The 27,344-nt window shown below is 41.1% G+C and overlaps 3 protein-coding genes across 5 annotated transcripts in view; 1 reads left to right on the forward strand and 2 right to left on the reverse strand.

Moving 5' to 3' along the window:
- Positions 1-4,475, reverse strand: part of LOC101156817 (rho GTPase-activating protein 4-like) — a 38,877-nt gene extending 34,402 nt beyond the window's left edge. Inside the window, 1 exon segment of the mRNA XM_011476762.3 lies at positions 4,312-4,475. The gene's annotated coding sequence lies outside the window, so the exon portion shown is untranslated.
- Positions 4,476-5,298: 823 nt separating this feature from the next.
- On the reverse strand, positions 5,299-15,463 carry LOC101171079 (U8 snoRNA-decapping enzyme-like). 3 transcript variants are annotated; one of them, XM_011476763.2, is made up of 5 exons: positions 15,413-15,463; positions 9,060-9,191; positions 8,851-8,891; positions 5,686-5,926; positions 5,299-5,612 (listed from the first exon to the last, which is right to left on the reverse strand). In XM_011476763.2, the coding sequence occupies exons 2-5, from the start codon at positions 9,189-9,191 to the stop codon at positions 5,358-5,360; spliced, it is 669 nt and encodes a 222-aa protein (XP_011475065.1). In that variant the 5' UTR covers positions 15,413-15,463; the 3' UTR covers positions 5,299-5,357. The 3 variants fall into 3 exon arrangements, with proteins under 3 accessions (XP_011475065.1, XP_004070336.1, XP_020560090.1); XM_004070288.4 differs by lacking the exon at positions 15,413-15,463 and adding an exon at positions 15,297-15,405; XM_020704431.2 differs by lacking the exon at positions 15,413-15,463 and adding an exon at positions 9,281-9,665.
- On the forward strand, positions 14,761-27,155 carry gss (glutathione synthetase). The gene is made up of 13 exons (XM_004070286.4): positions 14,761-15,260; positions 15,712-15,853; positions 19,318-19,463; positions 19,540-19,615; positions 20,579-20,718; positions 20,814-20,930; positions 22,627-22,707; positions 22,820-22,897; positions 23,939-24,008; positions 24,323-24,517; positions 24,593-24,674; positions 24,790-24,979; positions 25,841-27,155. Exons 2-13 carry the CDS (start codon positions 15,722-15,724, stop codon positions 25,962-25,964), a joined length of 1,431 nt encoding a protein of 476 aa, XP_004070334.1. The 5' UTR covers positions 14,761-15,260; positions 15,712-15,721; the 3' UTR covers positions 25,965-27,155.
- Positions 27,156-27,344: the final 189 nt, after the last annotated feature.

A 27,344-nucleotide genomic window follows, 5' to 3' on the forward strand; every position in this document is an offset into this window, starting at 1 on the left:
TTGGCCACAAGCTTCCTGCTCCAAGCTCTCAGCAACAGGGTGGGGAATGAGGGGCGGGGTTACTCCACGCCACCTTTAAGTCCCAAAGTGCTTCACAGAGACAGTCCTGTTCACCCACGCACATTCACACGCTGAGGGCATCTCCACCGCCTTACAATGGTGCTAACCTCTAACCACCAGTAGTGTAGAGTTTAGCGTCTTGCCTTAGAACACTTCAACAGATGGGTGGGTAAAACCGGAACCAAACTTGCAATTTGGGATCAGAGGTCGACCACTGCACCACTCCACCACGGCTGTATTTGCAGTCAACAGTTTGTATTTACAAACATGTCTCAATACATTTATTTAACTAGAATTGAAAAAAAATGAAGGACCAAATTTGGGTCATTTTGAAGCCTACAGTCAGGGGTCATAGGTCGCAGGATCAACCGCACAGAAGCCATCGATTCCTTGTGCAATCATGTTGAGCATGATGTGCATCACAAGTAGAAAATTAAAGCGATAATCCATAGAATCACAAATAATGGAAGAACAGGAAGGTGCCACGTGGGTGAATGCGGTGCAGCAAGGACTTACTTTCTCTTCTTTGCCATTTGTTCTGCTCACAGCTCCATTGAGGTAATGCTGCCCTCAAATGAGCAGCTGCTGCATAACGTTTAGATTTAAGCTAAAGAAAGCTTGAGACAAAAGGGTTTTATAACCATAACCAGCCTGTCTGGTCAGATGGAAAAGCCTACCAAGCCCACCAAATGAACAATTAACAGAAAACGAAACGATGGTAACTTTATTACACCGTTATTTGTATTCAACCTGTTGAAAGCTCCATAGACTCTATCACATAAAGCTCTATGTTTCAATGAAAAAAGATAAAGCAGTTCTTTTACAGTTCCACAGAGCAGCATCCTTTTAGTGTCACAAAGTTGTTCCACTTAAAGAGCTGAGTTCGGTCTGTCATGTTCATCATAGATAAACTACTACTGTGAGAGAAAGAATGAACACAAAAAATCCAGGAAATCCCATTGTTTGCATTTAAACTGTTTCTTTGTAACGAAAAAATAAAGCATTCGGTCAATAACAAAAGTTCAACTCAATCCTTTGCAATGTGATTCTGGTGGGTTAAAACATTTCCTGTAGGTCTTTAGCTGGTTTGCATTCACTGCAGCTGCTGTTCTGGTCCATTCTTCCATGGAGATCTTCTCAAGAGCTTTGATGTTTGGTGGACAACACAGACTGTTAAGTCCCTCCACAGATTCTCTATGGGATTGAAGTCAAGAGACTGGCTAGAACACTCCTAAATGCTGTATAAATGTATAAAATGTAATGTAGCCGCTTCTTTGTTGCCATGGCGATATGTTTGGGATTCCTGTCCTGCTAGGCGATCCAGACATGTTTCATCCACAATACTCCCACCATACATAGGCAAAGGCATCCCCAAACCATGACGTTTCCACCACCATGCTTCACAGTGGGTTGGGTTTTCTTAGTATGTGACTTGCCGCTCTTCCTCGTCCATACATGGCAAAGAGTTGTACTCATCTGACTACAAGATTCTCCCAATCCTCCTCTGGATCTTTCAGGGGGTCTCTGGAGGACTTTAGACGGGTCTGGACATGTGCTGGTTTAAGCAGGAGGTCCTTTGGAGCTCTGCAGGATTTTAGTCATTGACCAATTCCTCTGTTTAGCTCTGTGCCGTTTTTCTCACCGTTCTCAACGTCATTTACAGGTAACGATACAGATAACAAGTAGAGGATAGAAGAGCGTCTAAAAAGAGAAGTTACAGCTCTGTGAAGGACAGAATTATTACTTCTGTGTTTGAGCTAAATACTTATTTTCTGCTTCATTTAACAAGTAAATTGAATAAAAATCAAACAATCCTAGATTTTTTTATTTACATTCTGTCTCTCACAGTTAAACTGTTTCTATGATGAACTTTATATACCTATCATATATTTGCAAATAGGACAACTTGCAGAATCAGGTAATAAATAATCCTATTTGGCATCGCTGTATAAATGGGACAAAATAATCAAAGTCGTTCTTGGCGAAGTTGCTTCAGATCCAGTATCTGAGCTCTGAGGCCGAACGAGGAGGGTGTCAGTTTCCCCAGTGAGACGCCAGTGTGGGGTATGAGGAATGCAGCCTGTGGGAACAGATGTGCGGCATGTTCTTTGGAAGGGAGCCTAATGATTTCATTAGAGGTGACTCTGAAGACCTAATGAGGGTTTCTCCTGGAGAGGCCGGCGGAGCTCTGTTGCACACTTTCAAAAATGTTGGTCGACAAAAAAAAGAGGTGAAGTCAGAAATGTTGTCACCTGCCATCCCAGCATCAGGATGCTGCATTCTAAATCTGCATCGTTTCAAAAATAGAGGTTCAACAGAAGCAATTTCATTGGCTCTAAAACATGAGTCATTTCTGTTCAACTGCAGCCAAAAGAAACAGTTACTCTGAACATGAGTCACTTTGAGCAACCCAACCCCCCAAAAAAGGCCTGAAACTGCATTCTGTTGGTTGAAGGGTGCTTTATCTGCTTTTTTTCTAAATATTGCCAAACCTTGAATCACAGCTGAGTTACCGGATGTCACAGTTTAAGTGAACGAAAGCACAAACGCACGACTGCAGGCAGAGGCCCTGAAAATGGCCCCAACCTATCAAGGCCTTCTTCGGCTTTGCATCTTAGCAGCTTCTTTGAAGTGTTTCAAAACAGGAAGCCATGTTTTCAACTGCAAAAAGACTATTCCCTTCTTAAAATACAGTGATAAAAAAAATAAAAAAAACAACAAAAAAAAGTTGGGTGAGCAGTTTACAGTAACAAGTGTTGCAAGAGCTTCAACCACTCATTCTTATTCAGAGGAAAATGGAAAAAGTGAAGTTCCTGTTAGGCCTTAAAAGTCAGTGTCGTAGTTCACAGGCAAACCGCTGCAGGAGGAAGAGGAGCAGATCTGATGAATGATTTTTCTGACTGAACTGAGCATAATTCTTGAAGTTATTCTTTATTATACAATTAGCAAGAGTTAAAGCCGCATCAGTTGCCTCACACAAAAGGTGTGTGAAATTTCTTTTCCACATTTGACCCATCCGCCGGGGGAGCGGTGAGCCACAGACACAGCAATGCTCTGCGATAGTGTGGTGGTTTAACCCCCCCAAATCCAACCCCTTCATGCTGAGTGTAAAGCAGGAAGGCATTGGCTCCCATTGCTCGAGTCTTTGGTACGACTCAACGTACAACCTTTCAGTTTTAGGGCAGTCACTGTTCCACAAGGCCACTGAGTTAATGAGAAACATCAATTTCCGTAGGAAACAACTACTCTGGATCACCAAGTTTACTATACCAAACCCGAATATTTGACCCGACCATAGAGCCAGCAATGCAAATGTGTCCTCTGTAGAAAACCTGAATATCTCCAAGCCACTGCAGACTACTGAATTATCTCATTTTGGTATCTACAGAGGACATGTGCAGCTTTCGCCATATGTGAAGGGGTGGGGTTCCGGTAATTGACTCTAAAAAAAAGAATTGTTTTGTTTCTGCTAGTCAGGAGGCACGGAACATAAAAGTTTATGGTCAACTCCGTATCTGGTCTCTCCAAAAAGAGCCCATTTCATCAACACTCTGCCACTATGCTTGAGAGTTGTGAGAAAGCCAACAGATGATTTCAAAGAGGCAAGATGACATTTCTGAGATGGCTATTCTTTGAAAAAAAAATAGCCCCACTTCATTTTTTTTCCTTTTAGAAAAAGCTACAAACTTCAACATTTCACAAACTTATTTGATAAAAACCTTATGTTCAATCTTGACAATACATCGGAAATATGCATCTGAACTGTTTGTGGTCAAACACAAATAAGAAAGAAAAAGGTGCAACTTGTCCAAACCTGAGGGAAGATGAAAAATGCTCCAAAAAAGGTTGCAGTCTCTTTGCTGCTCTGGACGGTTGCATAGGTTGTTGTTGCTCTGTAAACAAAGAGCTCAACAGGGATGCTGCCATGCAGGTGTCTGCAATGGCAACATGGAATTGTTGCGTGGCTGCAAAAATCGGCACATATGGTCTCAGGGCTGCGCACAACGACCACACAAACAGCCCCAGGACAGCCGCACGAGCGCGTGAAGCAGACAGAGAGCCAAGCCTGGAGATGGTGCACACGCATTACATAACTGCTACTCCAACAGTCATTGGCTCCATCTGTCCCCAAAGTGAAAACTGTGTCCGTCTCAGACGCTCAACTCTGTGGGAAGACTCTGAAGTCACGCGTGCGCGCGCGCCCCTTTACGCACGGCACAGGTTGGCTTCCGCCGTGACAGCCGCACATACCTCACTTTGGGGTCCTCCGGCGTCTCCCTGGGGTCTGCGCCTCCGCTCTCATCCCTCGTTTGCCTCACGAGGAGGGGGGTTTGAACCTGACAGATTCCGCTCAGCTCTGTACTCCCTCTCGCTGACTCGCTCCAGTGTGAGGGACGCGCGCACACATGCTCAGAGACAGCCCCCCCCCCCCCCCCCCCCCCCCTGCGCTATATGCCAGAGCTGCCTCTCTCCTCCCACCGCCTCCCTCTCGGTCATAGGAAGCACTGGCCCAAGCCACGCCCCCTCCAGCTCTCTCCTCTAGGCGGCTATAAAAGCTGCTGCTGCTATGAATACACCGTCTTTCTCCTCCAGCATCCCTCCATCCATCCCTCTCCTCCTATGCCCCCCCCCCTCCTCGTTGCTGTTTTTCGCTCCTAAATGATGACCTTGTATCATTCGCTGTACAAACGCATCACATAACAGCATCCTTTTCTGACCACAGAAATAAGGTTTTGCTTCCTGTCTGTTTGGGCAGGATGTGGTTGCTTTCTTATCCCCCCCCCCCCCCCCCCCAAAAAAAAAAAAAACAGTCAATGCTTCATGACAACGGCTCTGTGAGACATAAAAGGTGCTTCTTTGAGGTGGATTTTTGAGGTTCCACCATGGTGGCATCGTGCTCCGGTTCACGGGTACGAGCCTGCAAACATCTGCTGCAGGCGTCTTATTAGCACCTGGGGGGCACTTAAAATGAATCAGCTCCTCTCCTGCAGGCGGAGTAGCACGTCGTGGACATAATGAATCCTCGGGCTGCACCAGCGCTGCCGGGACTCTGGAGCAGAACAAAGGCTGAGGAGACGCACCTTCCTGGCAGACTCAGACAACCACAGAGGACTCTGATCTTCACCATATAAGGCAACCAGCATCCTCTGTGTGTTTTCAAGTAAAACTTTCCTGTTTAGCTTTAACTGAAGCACAAATAAGCTCCACGGGGCGTTTTGGATGACGGAAATTATATGAAATTTGAAAAGCTTCAAAGAAACTTTATTCTTTTTGGTTATTTGTAAAAGAAAAGCATGTCAGGGCTGTGCACCAGCGGCCGTGCTGCGCTCTGCAAACGCGAGGGCCGCCCGCAGATCCTCCCTGGTTGTGGCGTGCATCCCCAGTGACTTTCTGAGCGCTTTCGCCAGGTTCTGTGGGGAGATGAGGTGGAGGCGCAGCAGAGAGTTGATCAGCTGGGAGCGAGCGTTGCCGATGAAGGAGTGGGACAGAAAGAACGAGAGACCGCCGTCATGGTTGGTTCTGAAGAGCGGAACTCTGACCATCCCCATGACCTGCAGGGACAGGAAGCAGGTGAGGACGAAACAGAGCGCGAGTTAGAGCAGACCTCCGGAGGGGATGCTCTACCTCCAGCCCGTGATCCACCGCGGTGGATGCAGCTGCCCTCTCCACCTCCTTGATCTGCTCCTCCTCCATCTTCTTCACGTAGAAGTGAAGGATCAGCTTTGATTTGGCGGTCCAGGACAGCGCGGGAGCGTAGCAGGTTTCCACATAGTCCTCCTCAGTTATGGGTATCTCCAGGCCTAGCTCCTCCAGCAGCTCCCTGCTCAGCCCCGCCTCCAGACTCTCCTCTGCCGGGTTAACCAGACTGACATGAGGGAGAGGGGTCAAAGGTCAGTACTAGATTATCCTTCTGAGAGTCTGCAGATTATGAGCTAAGAAATCAAAAACACGAAGCTTTCGTACCACCAGAGCAAAAATATACATGAACACTTTTTTAACGCAAACATTTAAAGACCCACTGTGATGTTTCTGATGTTTTTAACATGTCCTTGTGGCATTTTCTGATGATGGAGAACATATAAAAAGAAAATTACGGTTAAGGTCGCATTACTGTGTATTTCTTTATTCAAATTGTGTGAATCAGGAGAAGACAAAAAAAAGCCATTGGAAAAAGCTTGTAGTTGTGACGGAGAAGCTAACAATGCGGGTCACAAGCTCTCTGCTCCGCTCCATTCTGATGCATCCACCTGCAGACAAATAGATCCACAAACGTCTTTGTTCTCCTCGTTTGAGCTGGAATCTGGATCTAAACTGTACGGCTGCATAGCTCCAACATTGCTCGCCATTTTTGTTGCACTGCTAATGTTAGGTTGGGGGGTATGAAGGGCTGTAAGCTAGCAGAAGACCGTGTAATCAAAGGGATGATAGGAAGGGGCGGTGGGGCTGCTCCATGACACACTCCACAGACCCGCCCACAACTCAGAGGTGAATTTCTAATGAACTCCTGCCGCTCTGCAGAAACTATGACCTTGAAAATGACACAGGTTTGTCCATTTTGGCTAAAAACGCCATCATCACAATTAAAAGACCACTGGGAACGCTATGAAAATAGATACAAAGATGATCTGTGTGGGACTTTAACAGCAAAACCAACAAAAAACTTTCCATTTCCTTTTTTTCGCTTGGAATTGGCGTATCTAACTCTACAACTACATGTTTGAATAGTCCACTTTAATTTTGGGAAAATGGAAAGAAAAAGAAAAGGTTTAGGACCACGCGATCCTCCCATGTTTTCTCCTTCTTCTGTTTTGTTTGACAGCAGTTTACTCCCCGAGCTGAGAGGATCCAGCGCCCCTTACTGACACTTTATTAACTCCGTTAACACAGACACATTATTAAGACACGTTTTTAAGCGACTGCAACGGGCCGTAATGTCTCCTCAGAGTAAAATGCGCTCACTTCTGTTGTCCTTTTCTCAACATGTATAAAAAATAAAAACGATCAAACAGAGAGAAGGACTCCAAACTGTGTGGCTGTCATTTTATTTTGCATCATTGAGATTCACGTCGTCTGCGACATCAATTTATGATAACACAGTGTTGTATTTAGGCTACGTTCTTTGTCTTTCGGGGCTGTGATCCAGTTGAGGGAAGCTCTCTGTTGTTGAGGAGAACATGAATTCTGCAGAGTTTACCGCTGTTTAAAAGCCTATCGTAAAGGAGACATAGCTGTTGGGAAATGCTGCTGGCAGCTGATCTTTTAACAACATTTTTTATTTTTTGGAAAATGAATTATAAGGTCTGCAATCTTGAATTCAATACAATGTATAAAAGTCATACCAAACACAAGGTTCAGGCCACGGTCCGGACCAAATTAAGTGGACTGGTTCTCCACCAAAGGATTTTTCCAATCTAAATACACCCTTAAGACCATTTACACAAATAATGTAACTCCAACAGATTCAGACAGAGAAAAGCAGCTTTGCACTTAAGCAACAAGAAAGTCAGATTCACTGGAATGCATTCTGTACAGGAGACACAACACTGAGGGGATTGATTGGCAATAGTCTACAGCCAATCATGACGCAGAACACACACACACACACACAAAGCAAAATTCCACTAAAAAAAAAATCAGAGAACCGCATTACAGCGAGGTACATTGTACATTTAATTATTTTGTATATTTAAGTTTAGCAGTGACTTTTATTGTCAATTTAGGATTCAGCTAAAGCATTTGACATTTATTTTCCATTTTAAACATTTCTATATTAATTTAGTTTTCTTTCATTCTTTCTATATATATATTTTACATGTAAATTCACATTCAAATGAGCTTCCTTACCATAATTTGTGTGCATGAAAAATTATAAATCAAGGAAATCAAATATATACTGTAGATTTTAATTGTATTATACATAATTTTCTCAAATTTTTTTTTAGACTTTGTTTAGGCAGTAATGTATTTCAAATACCATAATTACTTTGGGTATTTTTTTCAAGCAAAACTTAGCATTTAATTCAAAATTCTAACACTTTTAGTATTAATTGTTTGTCCTATATTATAGCACTATTATCTTTCTTTTTTAGTTTATTGTCACTTTTGTATTAAACTCAATTTTAAAAATGGAAAAGAGGTAATATCAAAATCTTTAGTGATTGAAATGACCTAAAAAGACTGTCAGGGTAAAGGGATTGAAATTCATTCAGTTGAAATTGTGTTTAGTTCACTTGTGTTTGCTTCCTGTCAGCATTTTGCAGTTTGAGTTTCACTTCGTCAGCATAGGAAGGAGAAATTATTTCAGCTTTAGTCAACATAATCTGAAAACTTATCTGAGGTTTTCTTGCATAACAACAGATTTACTTGCTACTTTTGGTTTATAATGTTGATTTTAAACAATAAAGTGAATGTTTTTAATGATAAAGCAGCATGAAGATGGTCAACCTTCCTCATTCTGTTTTCCTTTTCCTCCCCTTTTAAATAATTTCAGTGTGTTGGTTGATGATGCATCTGAAATGTTGGCGTTAACTTCTGCAAATCCCTGACAAAAGAAAGAAAGAAGAGAAGTGATTCATTTTTCCTGAATAATAACCAAGAAAACAAAGCAGTTTATTGAACTGCTGCTAACAAAATGAGGGTGTGCAGAAGATGCATGTCTTTGCATTTTTACCACCTTTGTTGGCTTCCAGCAGCTTGTAAAGAAAGAAAAAAAAGAGAGAGATGCACAGGGCGGCGCTTATCGTACCTGCACACACAGGGATATAAAAAGCCTCCCCAGAAGAGACTTACCCGCCAGGGAAACCCAGCAGACCGTCAAAGCGCATCTGCATCTGTGGGAGGTGACAGAGCTTCTTATATACACACACAGAAAAATGCACGTTTTCCCTTTAAAAAAGCAGAAAAACAACATTGTGTGTTGTGCAAAAGCTCAGGTCAGTGCATATCTCGCCCCGTTTGTCCCCTGACACACACACAAGTATCGCACACATGGTGCTCACCAGAACGATGTGTCTGATGGGAGTTCTCCCAAACAGCTTGGATGTTGTGTCGGCATACAGCATCACATGGCACGCATGCCTGCAGCCCGAGCACGCCAGGGCCTCCTCCCTCGACAGCTGTCCACTCGCCATCTACGAGACACAAACAGAAAAGTTACTCACAGCCACAGTGTGATGGTTCCATTCACCCCTGGGGGGTCATTTCATGTGAAATCGCTGACTTTTTTGTCCTTCTGTTTGTATCTGTTTTCCTTGTTGTCCTGCTTTGTCTTCCGACTTTAAGATTACTTCTGATCTGACTCGAGATCTGATAGCTTTGCTGGATGAGGGAAGAATGGCCGACCTGAGACTTGAGTAACTTCTGGGCGGTGTTACCAAGATGGCAGAATAAGCGGTTACGTTTTTCGGGGCTCCGACGCTTCAGCTGAAATAACAATTCTTTCCATGTGAGAAGTTCAACCAAAGCTAAAGAAAATACCAGCGAAGAACTCTCAAACCGATTCAGCTTGAAAGAGGTTTGTTTACCACTGTTTTCGTTATATTTTTCAAACTTCGACGTGAAGAAATGGCTAACACTAGCAAAGACCATGAGTACCATCTAGTGCAGGGGTGGGCAATTCCAGGCCTCGAGGGCCGGTGTGTCTGCATGATTTCCAGATAGTCTTGCCCTACTCATGGCTGATTACCTGGTTCAGGTGTGTCCAGCCAATTAGAACATGCCAGAGCAGGGTATGCTGGAAAACATGCAGGAATGCGGCCCTCAGTGCCCACCTCTGATCTAGTGGCTTCAGGACAGACATGCAGCGAGGGAGAAGTTGGATGGATGGATGAACAGGAAGACACCCCACAAGATCAGACGAGAGTCAACACACACCACACACCGGTAAAAAGCCCAAACCCTAAAAAGATTAAAAAGAATGCTCCACGAGAACGCAAGGAGGAAATATCCAACAGTGTCCTTTTTAAATGCAATTCAAACCCTGACAACCAAGTTTGACACTTAAAGCGAATATCTGAACGGATATGAGTTTCAACTGCAAGAGAACACAGATGCTGTCAAACAAGTTAAAGAGTCTGTTGATGCAAATACAGCTGCTGTTAAAAGTGTTGTGGAAGATGTGAACCGCCTCAAACTGCAGATGGTGTCTCTGCAAAAAGGAAAATGCTTCTCTCCGTGAAATGTGTCTGGAACATGCAAGATATAAAAGAAGATGGTCTCTGCGACTTATTGGCCTTCCTGAGTAAGAAGGGGAAATCACACGAGATGAAACTCTCAAGATCCTTTCCAAAGTGATGTCGGTCAACGTTGAGGAACTACGACACTCAGTGGACACAGTGCATCGGCTGGGACAGAAAGGAAAAAATAACCAACCAAGACAGATTATCATCCAGTTTGGAATGAGAGTTGTTCGAGACCAAGTCTGGAGAATGTCAAAAAATGCAAAAATCTGCAAAGATCTAAATGTTCGCTTCAAAGAAGACTTTTGCAAAGAAGACAGGGAGACTCGTCAGCGTCTTTGGCCGAGAGTGGAGGAGGCGAGGAAGAGAGGACTCAAGGCCTTTTTAAAGGACGGCTACGCGGTCATCGATGGTCATCAGGTCATAGCCTGAAACCAACACTCCTTCATCTAGACTGAATGGGCAAAGACATCTTCCTGAAGGACAAGAGAGAAAATACATCCAAAGCTGGTATGTTATTGTGTTGAATGTTATTACAGCTTTGAGGAAACAGATAAAAAAATGTGAAATTGCATTATAGCCCTTTATGGAGTTAATTGCTTTCTAGCTATTCTTTATGGTTCTTTCTTTGTTATCTTTCAATGTTCGTGGTTTTAAGAATGTAACAAAGCACAAGGCAATTTTTCTTTACTGTAAGGCACAAGTTAACGTGAACTGTTTTTTCTTTCAAGAGACACACAGTAGTGAAGAAGATTTTGATTTTTGGAAATCTCAGTGGGGCAGTGGAAACATTTATTTATCTCATGGCAGTCCTCGTTCAGCAGGAGTGGCAATTTTCTTACAAAATTCTGATGGTAAAATTGTTGATCATAAAAGTGACACAGAAGGTCATTGGCTAATGGTTAACATTGAGGTGGACGACACTAAATATATTCTTGTTAACATTTACGGTTTTAATAATAGGACAAAAAATCAGAAATTCCTTACAAACATAAATCACAAGATAATCAACTGGAAACAGATGTATGCAACTGACAAAGTTATTGTTGCAGGTGATTTTAATGTAGTACCAGATGAAAACCAAGACAGATATCCAACTCAACATAACTCTCCTCGTTTCAATAAAATTATTTCTAAATTTTCTAACTCTCTCGACCTTATCGACATTTGGCGTAGACAAAATCCAAATAAACTTCAATACACCTGGAATAACTCAACACTCTCAACGCTCAAGGATAGATTACTGGTTAGTAACAAGTAATCTATCATCTTCTTCTTGAATTGTAATATCTCTCACTCTCCTCTCACTGACCATTGTGCTATCACTTTGGCTCTCTCCCCTAAAAAAATCAACCAAAAAATGGAACATCCCACTGGAAATTCAATAATAGCCTTTTAAATAACAAAAACTTTTGTAAAAAAATCAAATCACTTATTCCTGAAATAAAAGAAATACAATACCTGTCTCCTATTAAAAGATGGGAGTGGTTCAAATTTAATATTAGAAAAATTGCGATTGTAGAAGGAAAAATTTTGGCTAGGAAAAAAAGACAAGAACAGACTGAAATCATTTCAAAATTAAACACTTTGTGTAATTTAACTCAACTGAGTGAGGAGAATGTCATTGAAATTAACAAATTGTAATCTAAATTAGATGAACTCTATACCGAAAAAGCCAAAGGAGCATTTATTCGTTCAAAGGCAAAGTGGATGGAAGATGAAAAAGTGAAGTGAAATATCTTGGTCTAATAATAACAAAAAACAGTAATGATAGAGAAAGTGTAAATATCACTCCCAGACTAAAAACAATACAGAAAACTTTAAATCAATGGTTGGGACGTGGCCTATCAATATTTGGTCGCATTCTATTATCCAAAGCGGAAGGTTTTATCAAGACTTGTGTATCCCTGCCACTCATTATATACATCCCCAAAAAACATCAAATTGTCTAATTCTATTCTCTTTAAATTTATTTGGAAAAATAAGACTCACTATATACAAAAATCACAATTGGTCAGAGATTATAAAATTGGCGGCTTAAAAGCTTTAGACGTTGAATCACAGATTGTAGCGTTTAGAATGAAATGGTTGAAAGGCTGTATTTCCCAGCCTCATTCTATGTGGTATCATATCCCAAACAAAAACGTCGGTAAGGTCGGGGGACTGGAGTTTTTGCTGGTGTGATTATAATACATCAAAAATACCAATGAAACTATCAAACTTTTACAAGCAAGCCTTAGAATTTGGGAATATGCTTTTCAACCATAACTTCTCCCCTCACAACACTGTTTTGTGGAACAACAGATTTATAACTGTGAACAAGAAATCCTTGTTTATGTCTGAATGGTATGATAATGGTGTGTGTTTTGTTCATGACTTGATGCGTACTGCTGGAAGGCTGTTATCATACTATGAGTTTGTAACTAAATACAAGATTAAGGATTCTAGTAACTGTTATAACAAAGTCTGTAAAGCAATTCCCATACCTCTACTTAATCTTATTCATAACATACTACAATACAATGAAATCAAACCACAATTTTCAGAGCTGAAAATTAACAATAGTCCCCTGAAATATAATAAATGCAACAATACATTAATAACTCTAACCTTTAAACAGATAATTTTCAACAACTTTAGTATAAACAATAGATGCGAGTTAGAAACCACCCAAATGAACAAATCTTTTTCTTTATACATAAAGTACCCACTTCCACCTAAAATGAAAGAAACGCATTTCAAAATAATATCTAAAATTTACCCTGCTGGAGATTTTTTACATAAAAGATTCAAATTTGAATCGGAACCAGGCTTATTCTTTTCATCTGAAACTGAAACATTAAAACATCTTTTTTTACAGTTGCAACGATTTAAAAAAATTTTGGTCTGATATACACAATTGGTTGTCACTCAAAATTTTAAATATTCCCTTTTTTTCCTTATGTGATGTTCTTTTCTATATGGAAAATCTGGACCCAGTAATTTCTGATGTCATTAATGTTGTTATTATTTTATGCAAACATTTCATTCATTTATGTAAATGGAAAAATACATGCCCTTTGTTTAGTATTTTTTGAATTATTTTTCTGATTATTATAAGTGTCTTAAATGCATTCCTAACAAAAACAAGAAAACTACAGTAATTTATCAAAATATATCAAAAGTATTATTATTTTGAATTGTTTTTGCCTTGCCTTTGCCTATTATTTTAATTTTATTTCTTTTTTTCTTCATGTGCATTTATAACGTTTGTTCACCCTAACTTGTTTTGTATATGAGCATCTAAAAAAAAAAAATAAAATAAAAAAGAGGTACACACATAGTTAAAAATATTACTGTTTTTTGTTTTTCTCGGTCTTATATGTGTGTTTGATATTAACAATTGTTTATTGTGCAAGTGAATGTGAATTTCTGTAAATTGAAAAATGTTTAATAAAGTTTGTTGAAAAAAAAACATGAGTAACTTCTCAGAAAACTTTAGCTCCCCCTGCTGGATGGGAGAAAATCCAACAAGAAATGCTGAACTTGACTGAACTTTTACAGTTAATGTGCACAGATTTAATGAGATCTTACTGACATAAAAACGGATTAAAGATTCACACTAATATGTATATTTTACCATCTTTCATTATTTAGATAAAGGTTTATAAATAGCCTATATTTACAAAACAAAAAAAAAACTCAACAAAGAAGTACATTTGTGTTTGAAACATATGTTTTCATTTAAAATCACCACTAAAAGGTTAAGGTGTGATCACATTCTGCACTTGAGAAAATGTCCCAAAAAAACTGCGTTTTCACTCTAAATACGTTTCCAAAAGTCTCTTTAAAATACTAATAATGTTGCAGAAAAAACGGATGAGACTATTCTAAACTTTTTTTTCTTCATTTTCTGCACTCAATTTACACATAAAATCACAAGTTTACACCACTTTGCACTTGAGGCAATACAAATCTTTGACGATTTGCATTAAAAGCTTTCAAAATGCTGAGTCAAGCTTCAGTCAGCTGTTTTTTTTTTTACTTCCAACCAATAACACCACACTCGTGACGTGGAGTGTTCTGATTGGTTACGTAACCCGTATTGACCAATAGGCGGATACCTCTAGGTTCCTTTTAAGGAGCTGCTTGCGTCTAGCAAACTAGAAAGAAGTAAAAAATAAAATCCTATCTAAGTTACAAGTGAAAAACAAATAAACCGCTAAATTAGATTAATTTCTGTAAAGGAAAAATACGATGCATCCCGATAAAACAACCGAACAACATTTATGTTTCTTCATAAAATTCTTACCCGAAAAGAAAAAAAGTTATTTTATGTAAAAGTTTTGCTATAATGTTAGGTTTTATACACAACCTCTATTTATATTTGAAATATAATGTCGTTTAATTACAGGTAAATAAAGAAGACAATAAAACGTAGTGTTTATTAAAGTTTAATTATAGTATCTTTCGATTCCGCAGTTCTTTGAACGCAGCATGAAGACCCACGTGTGTTACATTCAAAACCCACCGGTTTGTTTAATGTTTATTTCCGCTTTTTAAAAAACGTGTTCTTTTACCGACTGAAATAGTGAAGCTTTAAAAGATACATGTATATCTGTGTGTTCTCAAAATAAAACAGATTTTTAAAAGACACAAACCTAATCATTGTAACAGCCGTTTTTGCTGTCACATCACTGTAAATAAACAGCTGGAACGCGATTCTTAGTACAGGCAGACACATTATTGGGATTTCAATGACAGAGGGAACTGAATGGAGTAGCGGCATTCCTCCTCTGATTTTCGCTCGCGCGGTTCTCTGATCCACATCTCCGCTGTCAATGTTAACCCCGTTGGTATTTTAAAGCTCTGTTTCGTAGAAAGTCATAGCCATATTCTGAGGTTTATTCATTGGGGCGTTTTCCGGTCAGAACCAAGACAACAAAGCAGCGGCTAGCTAAAAGCAACTGTCGACATAGATTAGCTTGCTAGCCAAACGCGTCCTGCTGCTTCTTGTTTCAAGCTCCAGCTCAGACAGATCGGGTAAGTTTGACTTCGCATCTGCTTTTAAAAACTCACCTGAACCCCGGATATCACACTAAACGGGTTTATACGTTAATAAGTAGCCAATAAATAACTTGCATTCAAGTCATTTTAAATGTTTTGAACGTAATATTTGTGTTGGTGTCACTCACTGTGACGTTCTGATATCCCTCCGCTGAGTGAGTGTGTCACTTTCTTTAAAACGTGGGTAATGGGGAACTATTTTACTGTCGTTTAAAGTTTTGTTGTAGATAAACATGGATTCAATAATAATTATTTAATACCATCAATAAATGTGCGTGTCACCCGAGACTGTGATCCCAAATGAGCAGATTTTTAAAGACAGCTTTGGGTTTATAGTGAATCACGTGGAATTATCAATTCTCATTGAGGTTCTGCATTTTCTTGTTCCTCCCTTGTGCTGCTGCTCCATCACACTCTGCACTTTCAGGTGAATCAGGATGGGGGAGAACATTCCGGAGGAAGTGATGAAGAACTCCGCTCTGGTGAGGGAACTGGCAGATGTGGCAAAAGACGAAGCTCTCCTCCAGGGGGTCCTGATGAGGATCCAGGAGAGCCCCAACTCATCTGAGGTGAGATTTTTTTAAATCCCATTTGAATCATCTTTGAATCTGTTTTCAAATCGTTCCCATTGGTCTTCCAATTAAGACTATGCCGTTTTTAGCCAAAAACAGAGCGGCAGGAGTTCATTAGAAATTCACCTCTCAGTTGTGGGTGCAACTGCTGGCTCAGAGTAAGCCCGCCCCCATTTCCCATCATCCATTTGTATACACTCTCTCCTGGGGGGTATTCCAGAAAGCAGGTTATGCTAGCTCACATGGTAAGTTTGAGGCTAAGGAAGTTGATAACCTCAGCTTTCGGTTCCAGAAATGGAGGTATGTTTCAGGGTATGTCAAGTTACCATGGCAACTCATGCTCTGAACATAACCTGGTCTGGAGCAGGTTTAGTTGAAGGTTAGTTTGTTTACAGAGAGGTGAAGCAGCATGGCGTGTCCATTTAAAGATGATTTAGTGGATGAAGAAGCTCAGATAATACTTTTCCACCGTGAGAGGGTGACACGACCACGTGTGGATGTTGGAAAGATAAACTTTTTTACTTTGATCTAACTTAATTATTTGCTTCAGTTAAGATAAATAATTTTTTTGTTAAGTCAGCTTAAAAATAACACGTAGCTTTGAGGCAGTTATTTTACTTTCATTCAAATTAATTTAATTAAGTAGGTGTAACTTTGATGCTGCTGTTGGATCGGCACCGCAAGGGATTGTGGGATATCATTCCCTTTTCCTTAAGCACTTAAAATATTTTTTTATCAGACACTGGGTTTGTTTTGTGTAAAACCTACCGACATGTTTCGGCGGAATGTCTTCCACCTTCGTCAGGGTCGTCATCAGATGGTGGCGTGTGACATCTTTAAAAACAGCTGATTTGTGACTGAGGCGGAGTCACCTGTCAAACTTTGACAAGTGACTCCGCCCCTTGATGTCCGTCTTTCTCTGGAGGATGTTGCTCCAGGTGTGAGAGAGCAGGAAAGCCCCCTCATCCCGGTTCATAGAAGTGTGGGCTCGTTTTCTGATCTCCACCGCCTCCATGATCCATCTGCGGTGTCTGTTGTCTTCAGTGCGGAGGACTTTGGCCTTTTCCCAGTCCATGATATGGTTTTCTTGTTTGCAGTGATCCGTTATGGCTGATTTCATGTTTTCTTGAACTGCCTGTTGTCGTCTGGCTCTTGTTAGTATTTTGTTTGTTTCCTTTTCGCATTCTTTTTGATGTTCTGTTTTTCTTGTGATGAAGGAGCGTCCTGTTTCTCCGATGTATGTTTTATTGCAGGTGTGAATGTTTTATTTCATTTATGAAATCCCATGTCCTGTCTGGACGGATCTGGGTTTAAATGTGGGTTTTTGATCAAATGTGTTTAGTTGTTTAGCTGTTTTACTGTGTTTTGTCTAGTTATTTTGTCCTATTTTGCTTTAGTCTCTGCACCATGAGTGAGAGGGAGGGAGAGGATTATGAGTTTATATAGCACCCCTACCATCTATTACTGTCATGACAATCATGGAAAATCTCTATATTAATTTATGCACTCTGTGGGTTTTTTCCGTTCTTTTTATTTTTATACAAATAAGTATATCTGTCGGCTCAAACTTAGACATATGAGTTTTCAAGAAATATAATTAATTAAGATGGAAAAAACAATTAATTGAATTGGAGTAATATTAACATTTATGTTAATATGACATGTTGGGAGCCGGTTTAGCTCGTGCTGGTTTGCGGCGCCTGCCGTCCGTGAAACCAGGGTTCGACTCTGGGCTGCTCCCTGTTCCCTTCTCTACCTCTGCCGGTTCCAAGCCCGGTTTGAGAAGGTTGCGTCAGGAAGGGCATCCGGCGTAAAACATTGCCAAATCTACCATGCGACTCGTTCGCTGTGGCGACCCCTGATGGGAGAAGCCGAAAGTGGAAGATGTTAATATGACATGAGTTTTATAGACGTAAGAAATTAGGTTGAATATTTTTTAACTCAATTACTTGTTACCAATAGAAGTAATTCATTTAAGTTGGTGAAATATGCTAAGTTTTGTGTAGTGTGTATATATATGTATATATATATACCGTATTTTCCGGACTATAAGTCGCACCGGAGTGTAAGTCGCACCAGCCCAAAAATGCATTATAAAGTAGAAAAAAACACAGATAAGTCGCACTGGACTATAAGTCGCATTTTAACTTTCACAACCTTATATGACACAATCATAGCAGACTGTTTATCTAATAATTTCACAATAATTTTTTCTCAAACTTATTTATTTATTCCTTTCATGAAGCATCATTGGCCAACTAATACTCTGTTTTCATCCTGTATTTGTAGAAACAGTTGTCATTTTTATTTCATTTCTGAATCTATGAAATCATTGGAAAATAGAATATTATGTTTTTAGCCTTCAAGATCTTACTGTAAAAAAAAGTTTGCTGATTCTCTGAGTCACTTAACATACTCTTAACACTTAACATACCTCATACATCAAATTGACCCAGAAACATCATCTCTGTTCCTCACAAATGAACATAACAAGAGGGTTAACAATGTATTTAATTCAATTTATTTCTAATACAAGTCGCTGCGGAGTATAAGTCGCACCCCTTGCCAAACTATGAAAAAAAGGGCGACTTATAGTCCTGAAAATACGGTATGCGTCACAAGGAAAATGGAAAGATCAGAAACTCGTGCGTTTACTTTGTCTGTTCTTCTACTACTAGCAGAAACTCTTTCTTTTACGGATGCAGCCGTATTACTTTTTTGATGGACGTATAATCTTCATACGCCGTCATTTAAATCTCAGACTCCGTCTCACTGAAGTATTGTGCTTTCTTTTTTTTCACCACGCGTTTCCATGGTGACTCCGGAAATCGGATCCATTGAGAATGTCTTTATGTACATGCCGTGCACGTGCATTAACCCAGGGTTACCAAGTCGAGCGTAATTACGCCAACTCATATCCGGCCTTTTGGAACCGACATACCCAGAGTAAGCAAGTTCAGGCGGATTTCAGCCAGAGTTCAGGCTTAAAGTCAGGCTAGTTTAAACATGCTTCCTGGAATACCCCCCGGCTAGCTTATAGCCCTTCACAATTATGTAATATTGGATTCAGCCGTACAGTTTTGATCCAGATCCTGACGATCATGGATCTATTTGTCTTCAAGTGGATGTATCACCATGGAGCGCTGCCGACTGGAGCTTCTACGTCACGCCTACAAGCTTTTTCCATCTGCATTTTTTTCATCTGCTCCTGATTCACAACAATTTGAATAAAGAAAAACTCAGAAGTGCAGTTTTAAGATCAATTTTCTATATTATATATGTCCTCCATCATCAGAAAAATGCCAAAAGAAATGTTACTAACATGAAAAAAACAATTAGCTCTGTAACAAAATTAGATTTGAAATAAATCAGGGTCAGGGTTTGTCTTTGCCTCAGTTCTTTTAAACTGGGCTCGCTCCGTAATCTGTCGATGATGTCGCTCATGTATTTGTTGTTTCCAGTTGGTCACCTACGCCCCGTTCACGCTCTTCCCCTCACCTGTGCCCAAAGCCGTCTTCCTGCAGGCCCTGGAAGTCCAGACTCACTTCAACACACTTGTGGACAAGATCAGCCAGGACTCAGACTTCCTCCAAGAGGCTTTGGCAAAGTACGTCCTACACCTCATTAATGAACACAGGTGTTGGTTCTAGTCGACAGAATTTTGACTGATCCTCTGTTCTCAGCACCGTTGAGGTGGACGACTTCACTGCCAGGTTGTTCAGGATCCACCAGCAGATCCTTGAAGAAGGACGGTCTCAGGTAGTTTTTGGAATTGTTGTTTTTTTTATTTTTGCATCAGTTGTGAGTTTAATAAAACTTATTATTCTTTGCAAGATGCGGCAATAAAACAATCAAAGCAACTAAAACCAGAATCTCTTTCTCCTGCTGCTTTATAAAAACATGTTAAGACGACCGATGAATGCTTCATCAGCAGTCACAGTTATAGTCACATTTATTTAAAGTAAATCTATTTCTAAAGCACCAAGATGCAAGAATAAAAGCAAGAATCATCCCTTCAGTCGAGATTGATTCTTACAAATCAAGTCCTTCCAAAAAAATCTTCACTATTGTGATCCAATTCAGTCCAGATCCTTCCAATAAGGTACCGTGGTTTGAATTGTCTTAAATCTGAAGGTAATCCTCTCCTTCTGGTTTTATTTCATTTAAACTCTTTTAATATTTCAACCAAAACATTCATCTCCTTCAGGAGCATCCTGCTTTTTTTGCCATCTTTTACATGATATTTTTTTAAATGTTAAGACGTTTATGCTCAATACAAATGATTTGAAAATGTGTGTATTTTGTATTTTTTTTTAAGCTAGAAAACCACTTTAAAGTTTGGAAAGTCAGCTAAACTCTGGCTCTTTCAGTTGTGTATTTTTAACATCATGAAAATCATTTTCATCAATGATTTAGTTAAATTTTGACTTCATAATGGCTTTCTGTGCATGAAAAGTTCAGGCGTGAAGACATCATGCAGCCAAATGAATCACTGATAGCTTTTGTTTAGACTAAATTCATGCTGTGTTCAGTTATGTCACTGTTTTTCTTTCCATAAATTAAAAATATATATATTTAGAGTTTTCTTTCATTCAAACCAGCAGAATAAAAACAATCTAAAAAGGCATCCTGTTCATTTAGGGTTAAATCTAATCAGTGGGTGGTGGGTTTCTGGAGATGTTGACATCAGTACCTGCTGATGTTTTATTTGCGTCTTCACAGAAGATCGTGTTGGGACTCAACCGCTCTGATTACATGCTGGATCAGCGCGAAGACGGGACGTCCGCTCTGAAGCAAATAGAGATCAACACGTTTGCTGCCAGTTTTGGAGGCCTCTCTTCACGCACTCCAGACGTACACAGGTCACGTCAGACCTCACGGGGTCTTCTCGAATCCCGTAAAGTCACGTTAAGGCGGAGAAAAGCCTGACAGAAGCGCTCTCTGTTGTCCTGAACAGACACATCCTGAAGGTGGCAGGAAGGCCCGAGGAGAGCCGGCAGATCCTGGACAACAACCCTGCAGCTGGACTGGCCAGGGCTGTGGCTAAAGCCTGGGAGCTCTACGGATCAGAGAGGTGGGAACCAAGATCCATCCCGCAAATGAAGAACAGCTGTTATCAGTACTGTGCATTGAAAAGCCAGAGCAGGAGAAGCTAAGAGGCCATTATGAACAAAACCTTCAGAAGTTTGAATGAACCCTCCAGCGTTAGCTGTGGTTTAGTGCGGCGGTTTCTAACCCTTTTCAGGCCACAGATCAGTTCAATGTCGGACAACATTTTCACAGACCGGCCTGTTCGAGGCTAAAGTCTGTGTTTTTTTTTAGCTTCCAGTTTCCCTCAACCTTTAAGGGTCAAGTTTATGTCTCTGTAAAAATATCTGCAACTTCTTTAAACTTTATTTGCACACTAGATTTCATGTAGGAACCATTAAAATGTGATCTAGATTTTTTTCTCAAAGTGGAAACTAAAAACAAATCAGACGGCAACTTCAGCCTCGTCCAACTCTTAAGGTGCGACGAATACAGATTAAAAAAAAGGTCACTAAAAGTGATATTTTATGAACATAATGATGGACGTGAATGCACCATTTGAGCAGCTTTATTAGCAGTTGGTTACTGAATATGATGCGTTGTGGTCTGTGGGAACAAGTGACACAATTACTGATGGGTAAATGAGGCCTCATGAAGCGCTTCAGCACATTGCCCAAACTGCATTGACACTGTGTCGCTCAATACTGACTCCTGCTGGACCGAAAACGTCATCGCAGGCATACCAAGTTAAGAAACTCCACTGATTTAAAAAGCTAAGGTCAACACAATATTTTTTGTTATTGTACTTCCTCATTCCCTTGCCTCGCTCTATAATGTCCCAGCATTCAGGAGGTCCTTTTAGGTTTGACAGTTCCGCTGAACAAATGCCACATTTAACCCCCAAAACACAAAATAATTGATGTCAAATAAGAGTCCGTTTGAGATGGAATTGCATTCTGCTAGATTAAGCGGAAACCGAGAGGAACGAGGGGAGAAAAAGCCAAAAACACTTCAAACTATGAAATAATTCCACAAACCTAATTAAAACACCACATGCAACACCTTTAGGAAAGACTGGTTTAGTGGATCACCAGGATCCTGATCTTTCTGGATCCTCACTAACTTAGCTGCTCATCTCCAGCACAATGGGATTGAGCTTCCTGTTGACCTTCCTTCCTTTTATTTCTCCAGCTCAGGACAAACATCTGAAAACGTTCTCATGGAATATAAAACATTTTGGGGAAAGCATCAAGCAGAGAATTTGTGAAAAATCTTTCATTTCCTGTCGACTTTCCGATTGTAGAAAAAGGGGATTAGAGGAGGAAATAACCGTCTTTTTCCAAAGCTGTATAAACTGTGATGCAGTTGTCTTTTCGGGAGTCTCTTCTCTGTTTCAGTGAAGGCAGCAGAGGCTCCCTGGGGGGCTGGGGGTGTTTGTTAAAAGTGTAATAGCAGTGGGAGTGCAGCCGGCGCCGCTCCTGCCTGCTTTAAACGTCCCTGTCCAGAGGCTGTAAACACAGATGGTCAACTAAATCCTTTGAGTTCACACGCTGGCTTTTTATTTTAATATCCTGAAGTCACGGAGCCGCTGATCCATATTCTCCTCTGACCACAGATCTTTGCTTTGAGCTTCATTCTGTCTTCATTCATTCTGCTGTGAAGGAGAACCGCTCTGGCAGCTCTTCTTCTTCTCCACCAATCTCCGGGTTGTGGGATCAATACCAACCGTTATTTCTCTGCAGAGCCTTCGTCATGTTTTTGGTGGAAGAGGTGCAGAGGAACATCTTTGATCAGCGATACGTTGAGAGTGAACTGTGGAGGAGGTACAGTTAACTTTGATTGTACCTCCACTTTCTCTCTGCTGTAGCACAGAAATAAAAAAAAATTGTAATGTTGAAATGTGAAATTAACTTTGGGCTCTCCTTAATTTTTCAGAAATATTCCCACAATCAGGAAGCGCTTCGACGATGTCTGTAGATCGGGATCATTGGACCAGGACAAAAGGCTGTTTGTGTACGTCCCTGTACTCCCATGATTCAGTGCATCGCTGTCCGATCCAACTGGAAGCACAGAAATCCCACCTGAGGAATAACAAATGTGTTTTTGTTTGATTTGGAACCAATAGATGGAAATGATCGTACATATAAGGGATTCTACAGGTGGAACAATACATCTCTATTCCAGGTCTTAGGGTCTTTTAGACCCACTGTGATGAATATGGTGTTTTTAACATGTTCTTGTGGCCTTTTTCTCATATATATGAAGAAAAATAAGCTTAACCCTAGAAGAATTTCGCCCCAAAACGTTACACCACCACTTTTACCGGGTCATTTTTACCCGATATTATATCCCCAACAAAACGTACTTGTCATAAAAAGTAGATCAAAACATGACGACACATGATAAATTACAGTGATTTTCTTTTATTTTCAACTGTGGCATAAGTAACAAAATGAAAATATAGGATGTTCTTAAAAACCTGCTCGAAAATTACTGAAAAATTAAGAAATCGAGAACAAAAAATTCCTAAAAATTAATAAAATGATGCAATGTCGGAGCTATGCAGCCGTCCAGTTTTTTATCCAGATTCCAGCTCAGACCAGGTGAACAAAGACGTTCGTGGATCTGTTTGTCTGCAGGTGGACGCATCAGAATGGAGCAGAGCAGGGAGCTTGTGGCCCCGCCCACCGTAGCAGCTACATCAATGCTACAGTCTTTTTTTTATTTGTCTGCTCCTGATTCACAACTATCTGAAAATAGAAATACCCAGTATTGCAATTTTATGCTTCATTTCCTTTAAATATGTCCTCCATATTCAGAAAAATGCTACAAGAATGTTAAAAACATCATTTTCATTGAGTGGGTCTTCAAGTATTTAGATTTTTTTTTAAATCTTTAAATCTATACTATTGGAACAGCGTTTTGGACCATCTTATGTCGACTGAGTTTGATGTCTTTTGACTGCTTTAACCTTTAGATGAAAGATGTTCCACAAATGTGTTGATTGATGTCAGGAAGAGCTTCTGCCGTAAACTCTTCTTCGTTTCTTGTCAGGGATGGAAAGGAGGTGGCTGTGGTCTACTTCAGGAACGGTTACATGCCGCAGAACTACACGTCTGAAGAGGTCTGAGCTGCAGAATGAAGTTTTGTCTCCATGCAGCTGAATGGGTGCGGGACCGTCCTCCGTCCCCCGTCTGCGCTCAGGAGCTCCCTGAGCCCCAGAAAAACAAGCTGCTCTTCCGCTCTGCTGGTCAAGCGCGCTCGTGTTCTGTCGGGAATGTGGATTCAGACAAAGCCGGCAGGAAAATCCCCCAAAAGTCCTGCAGACGCAGCAAAAACCAGACAGAACCGACACGTTTGCTTTGCAGGGGGGAGGGGGGGGGGTCAAACTGATTAAGAACGTTTGCAGAAACACCTTTGATTGGGTTTGTGTTGCAGTGCTGGGACGCTCGCCTCATGATGGAGCGATCCCGCGCCGTGAAATGTCCGGACATCAGCACTCACTTAGCCGGAACCAAGAAGGTCCAGCAGGTTCTCGCCAGGCCGGGAGTTGTGGAGAAGTTCTTCCCGGATCAGCCTGAAGCCGTGAAACAGATCCGGGCGACGTTCGCCGGCCTCTACACCCTCGACATGGTGGGCGGGGGCGGCACTGCTAACGTTTGGTTCTCTGCGTGGTTCTGGTTCTGATAGAAGTTTGTCCTCCTTTAGGGACCAGAGGGGGACCAAACAGTGGAGATGGCCTTGGCGGCGCCAGACCGCTACGTCCTGAAGCCCCAACGGGAAGGAGGAGGTCAGTATAGATGGTCTCCTCTCAAAGCGGCTACAGTGTTTGTTTGTTTTTCCTATGATTCTGCCGTTTTGAGCTTGAATCAAAAAACCTGTGACGGACGGCGTCGCTCTTTCAGGAAACAACATCTACGGCGCGGAGATCCGTCAGGTCCTGGAGGGCCTGAAGGACGCCACGCAGCGGACGGCGTACATCCTGATGGACAAAATCAACCCCGCCCCCGTGCAGAACTACCTGCTGAGGCAGGGCGGCCCCCTCACCCTCAGCAACTGCCTGAGTGAACTGGGGGCGTTTGGAGCCTATGTGAGGTAATGTTCCTCGCCGCTGGGGGTTCCTCAAGCTTCCTCAAACACCTGCTGAAACGTGGTTCATCCCGATCTGGGAACGATTTCAGTTTGATCCGGATTCCTGACGCACGTCGTCACGAAACCGGCACGGTGACAGAAAAATGAGTCGGATCACACGGCCGTTTAAGAACATTCTGGAGCAAACGGGAGACGTCTCATTCTGACGGCCCAGAAAAGAACCACAGAGACGTCTCGGCCGCTTTGAGACTCCAGAGAAACACCGAGTAGAACGCTTCTGCTCTGTGGCATCTGATGTCAAAGTGGAGCAGCTTTTCAGAAAAACAACATACCAACTCAAAAGCATGGGGGCGGAAGTGTGATAGACTTTTGCTACTTCATGATCTGGAAGACTTTTTTCTGGATGAGAAGGTCTTTGATCTGTTGGAACTCAGGCTGAACTTTAGGTTCTGCAGCAGAAGCGGAGCAAAACAGCAAAACCAGGTGAAGCCTGAGGCCGAATTCTTCCACTACCCATTCGGCTTCTCCCCACCCTTACATTGAGCCCTCCAAACGGAGAGTTATGGAACAGTAGTCCCTCCAAATGCAGACTCTGTAAAAGGTAGGGGAAGAATTCCCAAGTGCTGTGCACCTGTACGCACAGGTGTTGACCCACATGGGAAGAGAATCGGCCCCTTGCATAGTTTGAGGGTCCAGATTATGTTCACCTCCATTCATTTGATGCAACATTAGAGAGCAGAAGATCTAAAACAAATCAGAAACCAGAACAGAAAGTGGGCGGGGCAAAATCATTCTTCACCACCTGCAGCTTCTTCACACCTGAGAGGACGCTCAGTCGGCGTTTGACGCTCCTTCTCATTGCAGACACGGCGCCGACATGATCATGAACGAATGCGTGGGTCATCTGCTGAGAACCAAGAGTTCGGAGCACTCTGATGGGGGCGTGGCAGCGGGCGTGGCCGTCCTGGACAATCCGCTCCTGATCTGAAGGCGAAGGGTCGTGGAGGTCACACGGCGCCAGACCGCCGGACGTCTCTGCTGTCACGAACGCGGTTCAGGTGGACGGCTGGGAATTTTCCTAATCACTTTTTGATTTCTGAATTATTAATAATGTTGAGTTGCAGCTTTTGAAATGAAATCAGTCAAATTGAAAAAGCTGCATTTAGAATCTGGGAGGGAGAAATCAAAACTCTTTTATTTTGTTTGATTTAAAAAAAAATCTTCAAATCCACATTTACAATCAGCACATTTTGTAATCTTTTTCGTAAATCCTGACTGTTATTCAGACTGAAACGTTTTCATTTGGGCTTTCAGTGGCGCCACCTTGTGCCTCTAATGTGTCACTTCATGCTTAAACAGCACAGTCGTGCGTTTTCATGCCGACGAGCTGCTGTTCTTACTGGACCTGCTTAAGCGGCCGGATGAAAAGAGGTCAGCGTTGAAGCTCAGAGTCTTCATCCTTCAAACGGGAGGAAGAGTCGCGGTTAGTTACGGGCTCCCTCCTCGTTCTCCTCTCGCTCGTTCATCCACCACACAATGTCTGATGGAAAGTTCTGGATTTACTGATCAGATAAACAGTGAAAAGCTTCTATTTAATGTTTCCATTGATGCATCACTGGAGGAACTGGACCAAAATACTGAATCTTTAAAGGATGATGGGAGGTTTTATGCTGCTGAGGGTCGAGATTTGCTCCTTTTTCAGATCTTTTCAGACTTCTGTGGTCCAGAGACTCGTGTTCTGCATTCTGAGAATCACAAACCTGAACATTTAAACGGTTTGGTTTGTCTTGTGAAGGACTTCCGGTCTCTCTGATTGTTATTATTTTAAGAAGGAGAAAAACAAATATTTCTAGAATTTCAGAAAATATATGTAATATACAGTGCAAATTATATGATAAAGAACACTTATGGTTTAAAGTGAAATTCAATTTTTATAATCTATAAAAAACAAAATCAAATTATCTTTTCAAATGGAGTATTTGTTTGTAACAAGAGTAAAATATTTGATGTTTTTGTTTAAAAAAAAACTTTTAATAGTTTGAAATAAAGGATGTGTCTGGTTTTTCTGTGGTTTAAATGAAGAAAACGCTACAAAAAATAAATGAACATTTCCATAAGTTGAACTGAAATGTTAATGGACCAAAAAATAAAAAAATAAAAGGATATTTTCCATAAAGCCGTTCTCGCCTCTGATCATTTAAAGCCACGGGGAAGGAATCAGAAGATTTTCACATTTCGGTGTAAAAATTCTCCTGTTTTTTTTATATATACATATTTTTTTTATTTTGAAAAACTTCTATATCAATAACTAGGAGGGATCGCAATTACCGGTAATCAATTACAGACAAATTAGTGCGTTTGTTTTCTC

This window comes from Oryzias latipes, chromosome 7 (genome assembly GCF_002234675.1).
Source record: "Oryzias latipes chromosome 7, ASM223467v1".
Classification (NCBI taxonomy): Eukaryota; Metazoa; Chordata; class Actinopteri; order Beloniformes; family Adrianichthyidae; genus Oryzias; species Oryzias latipes.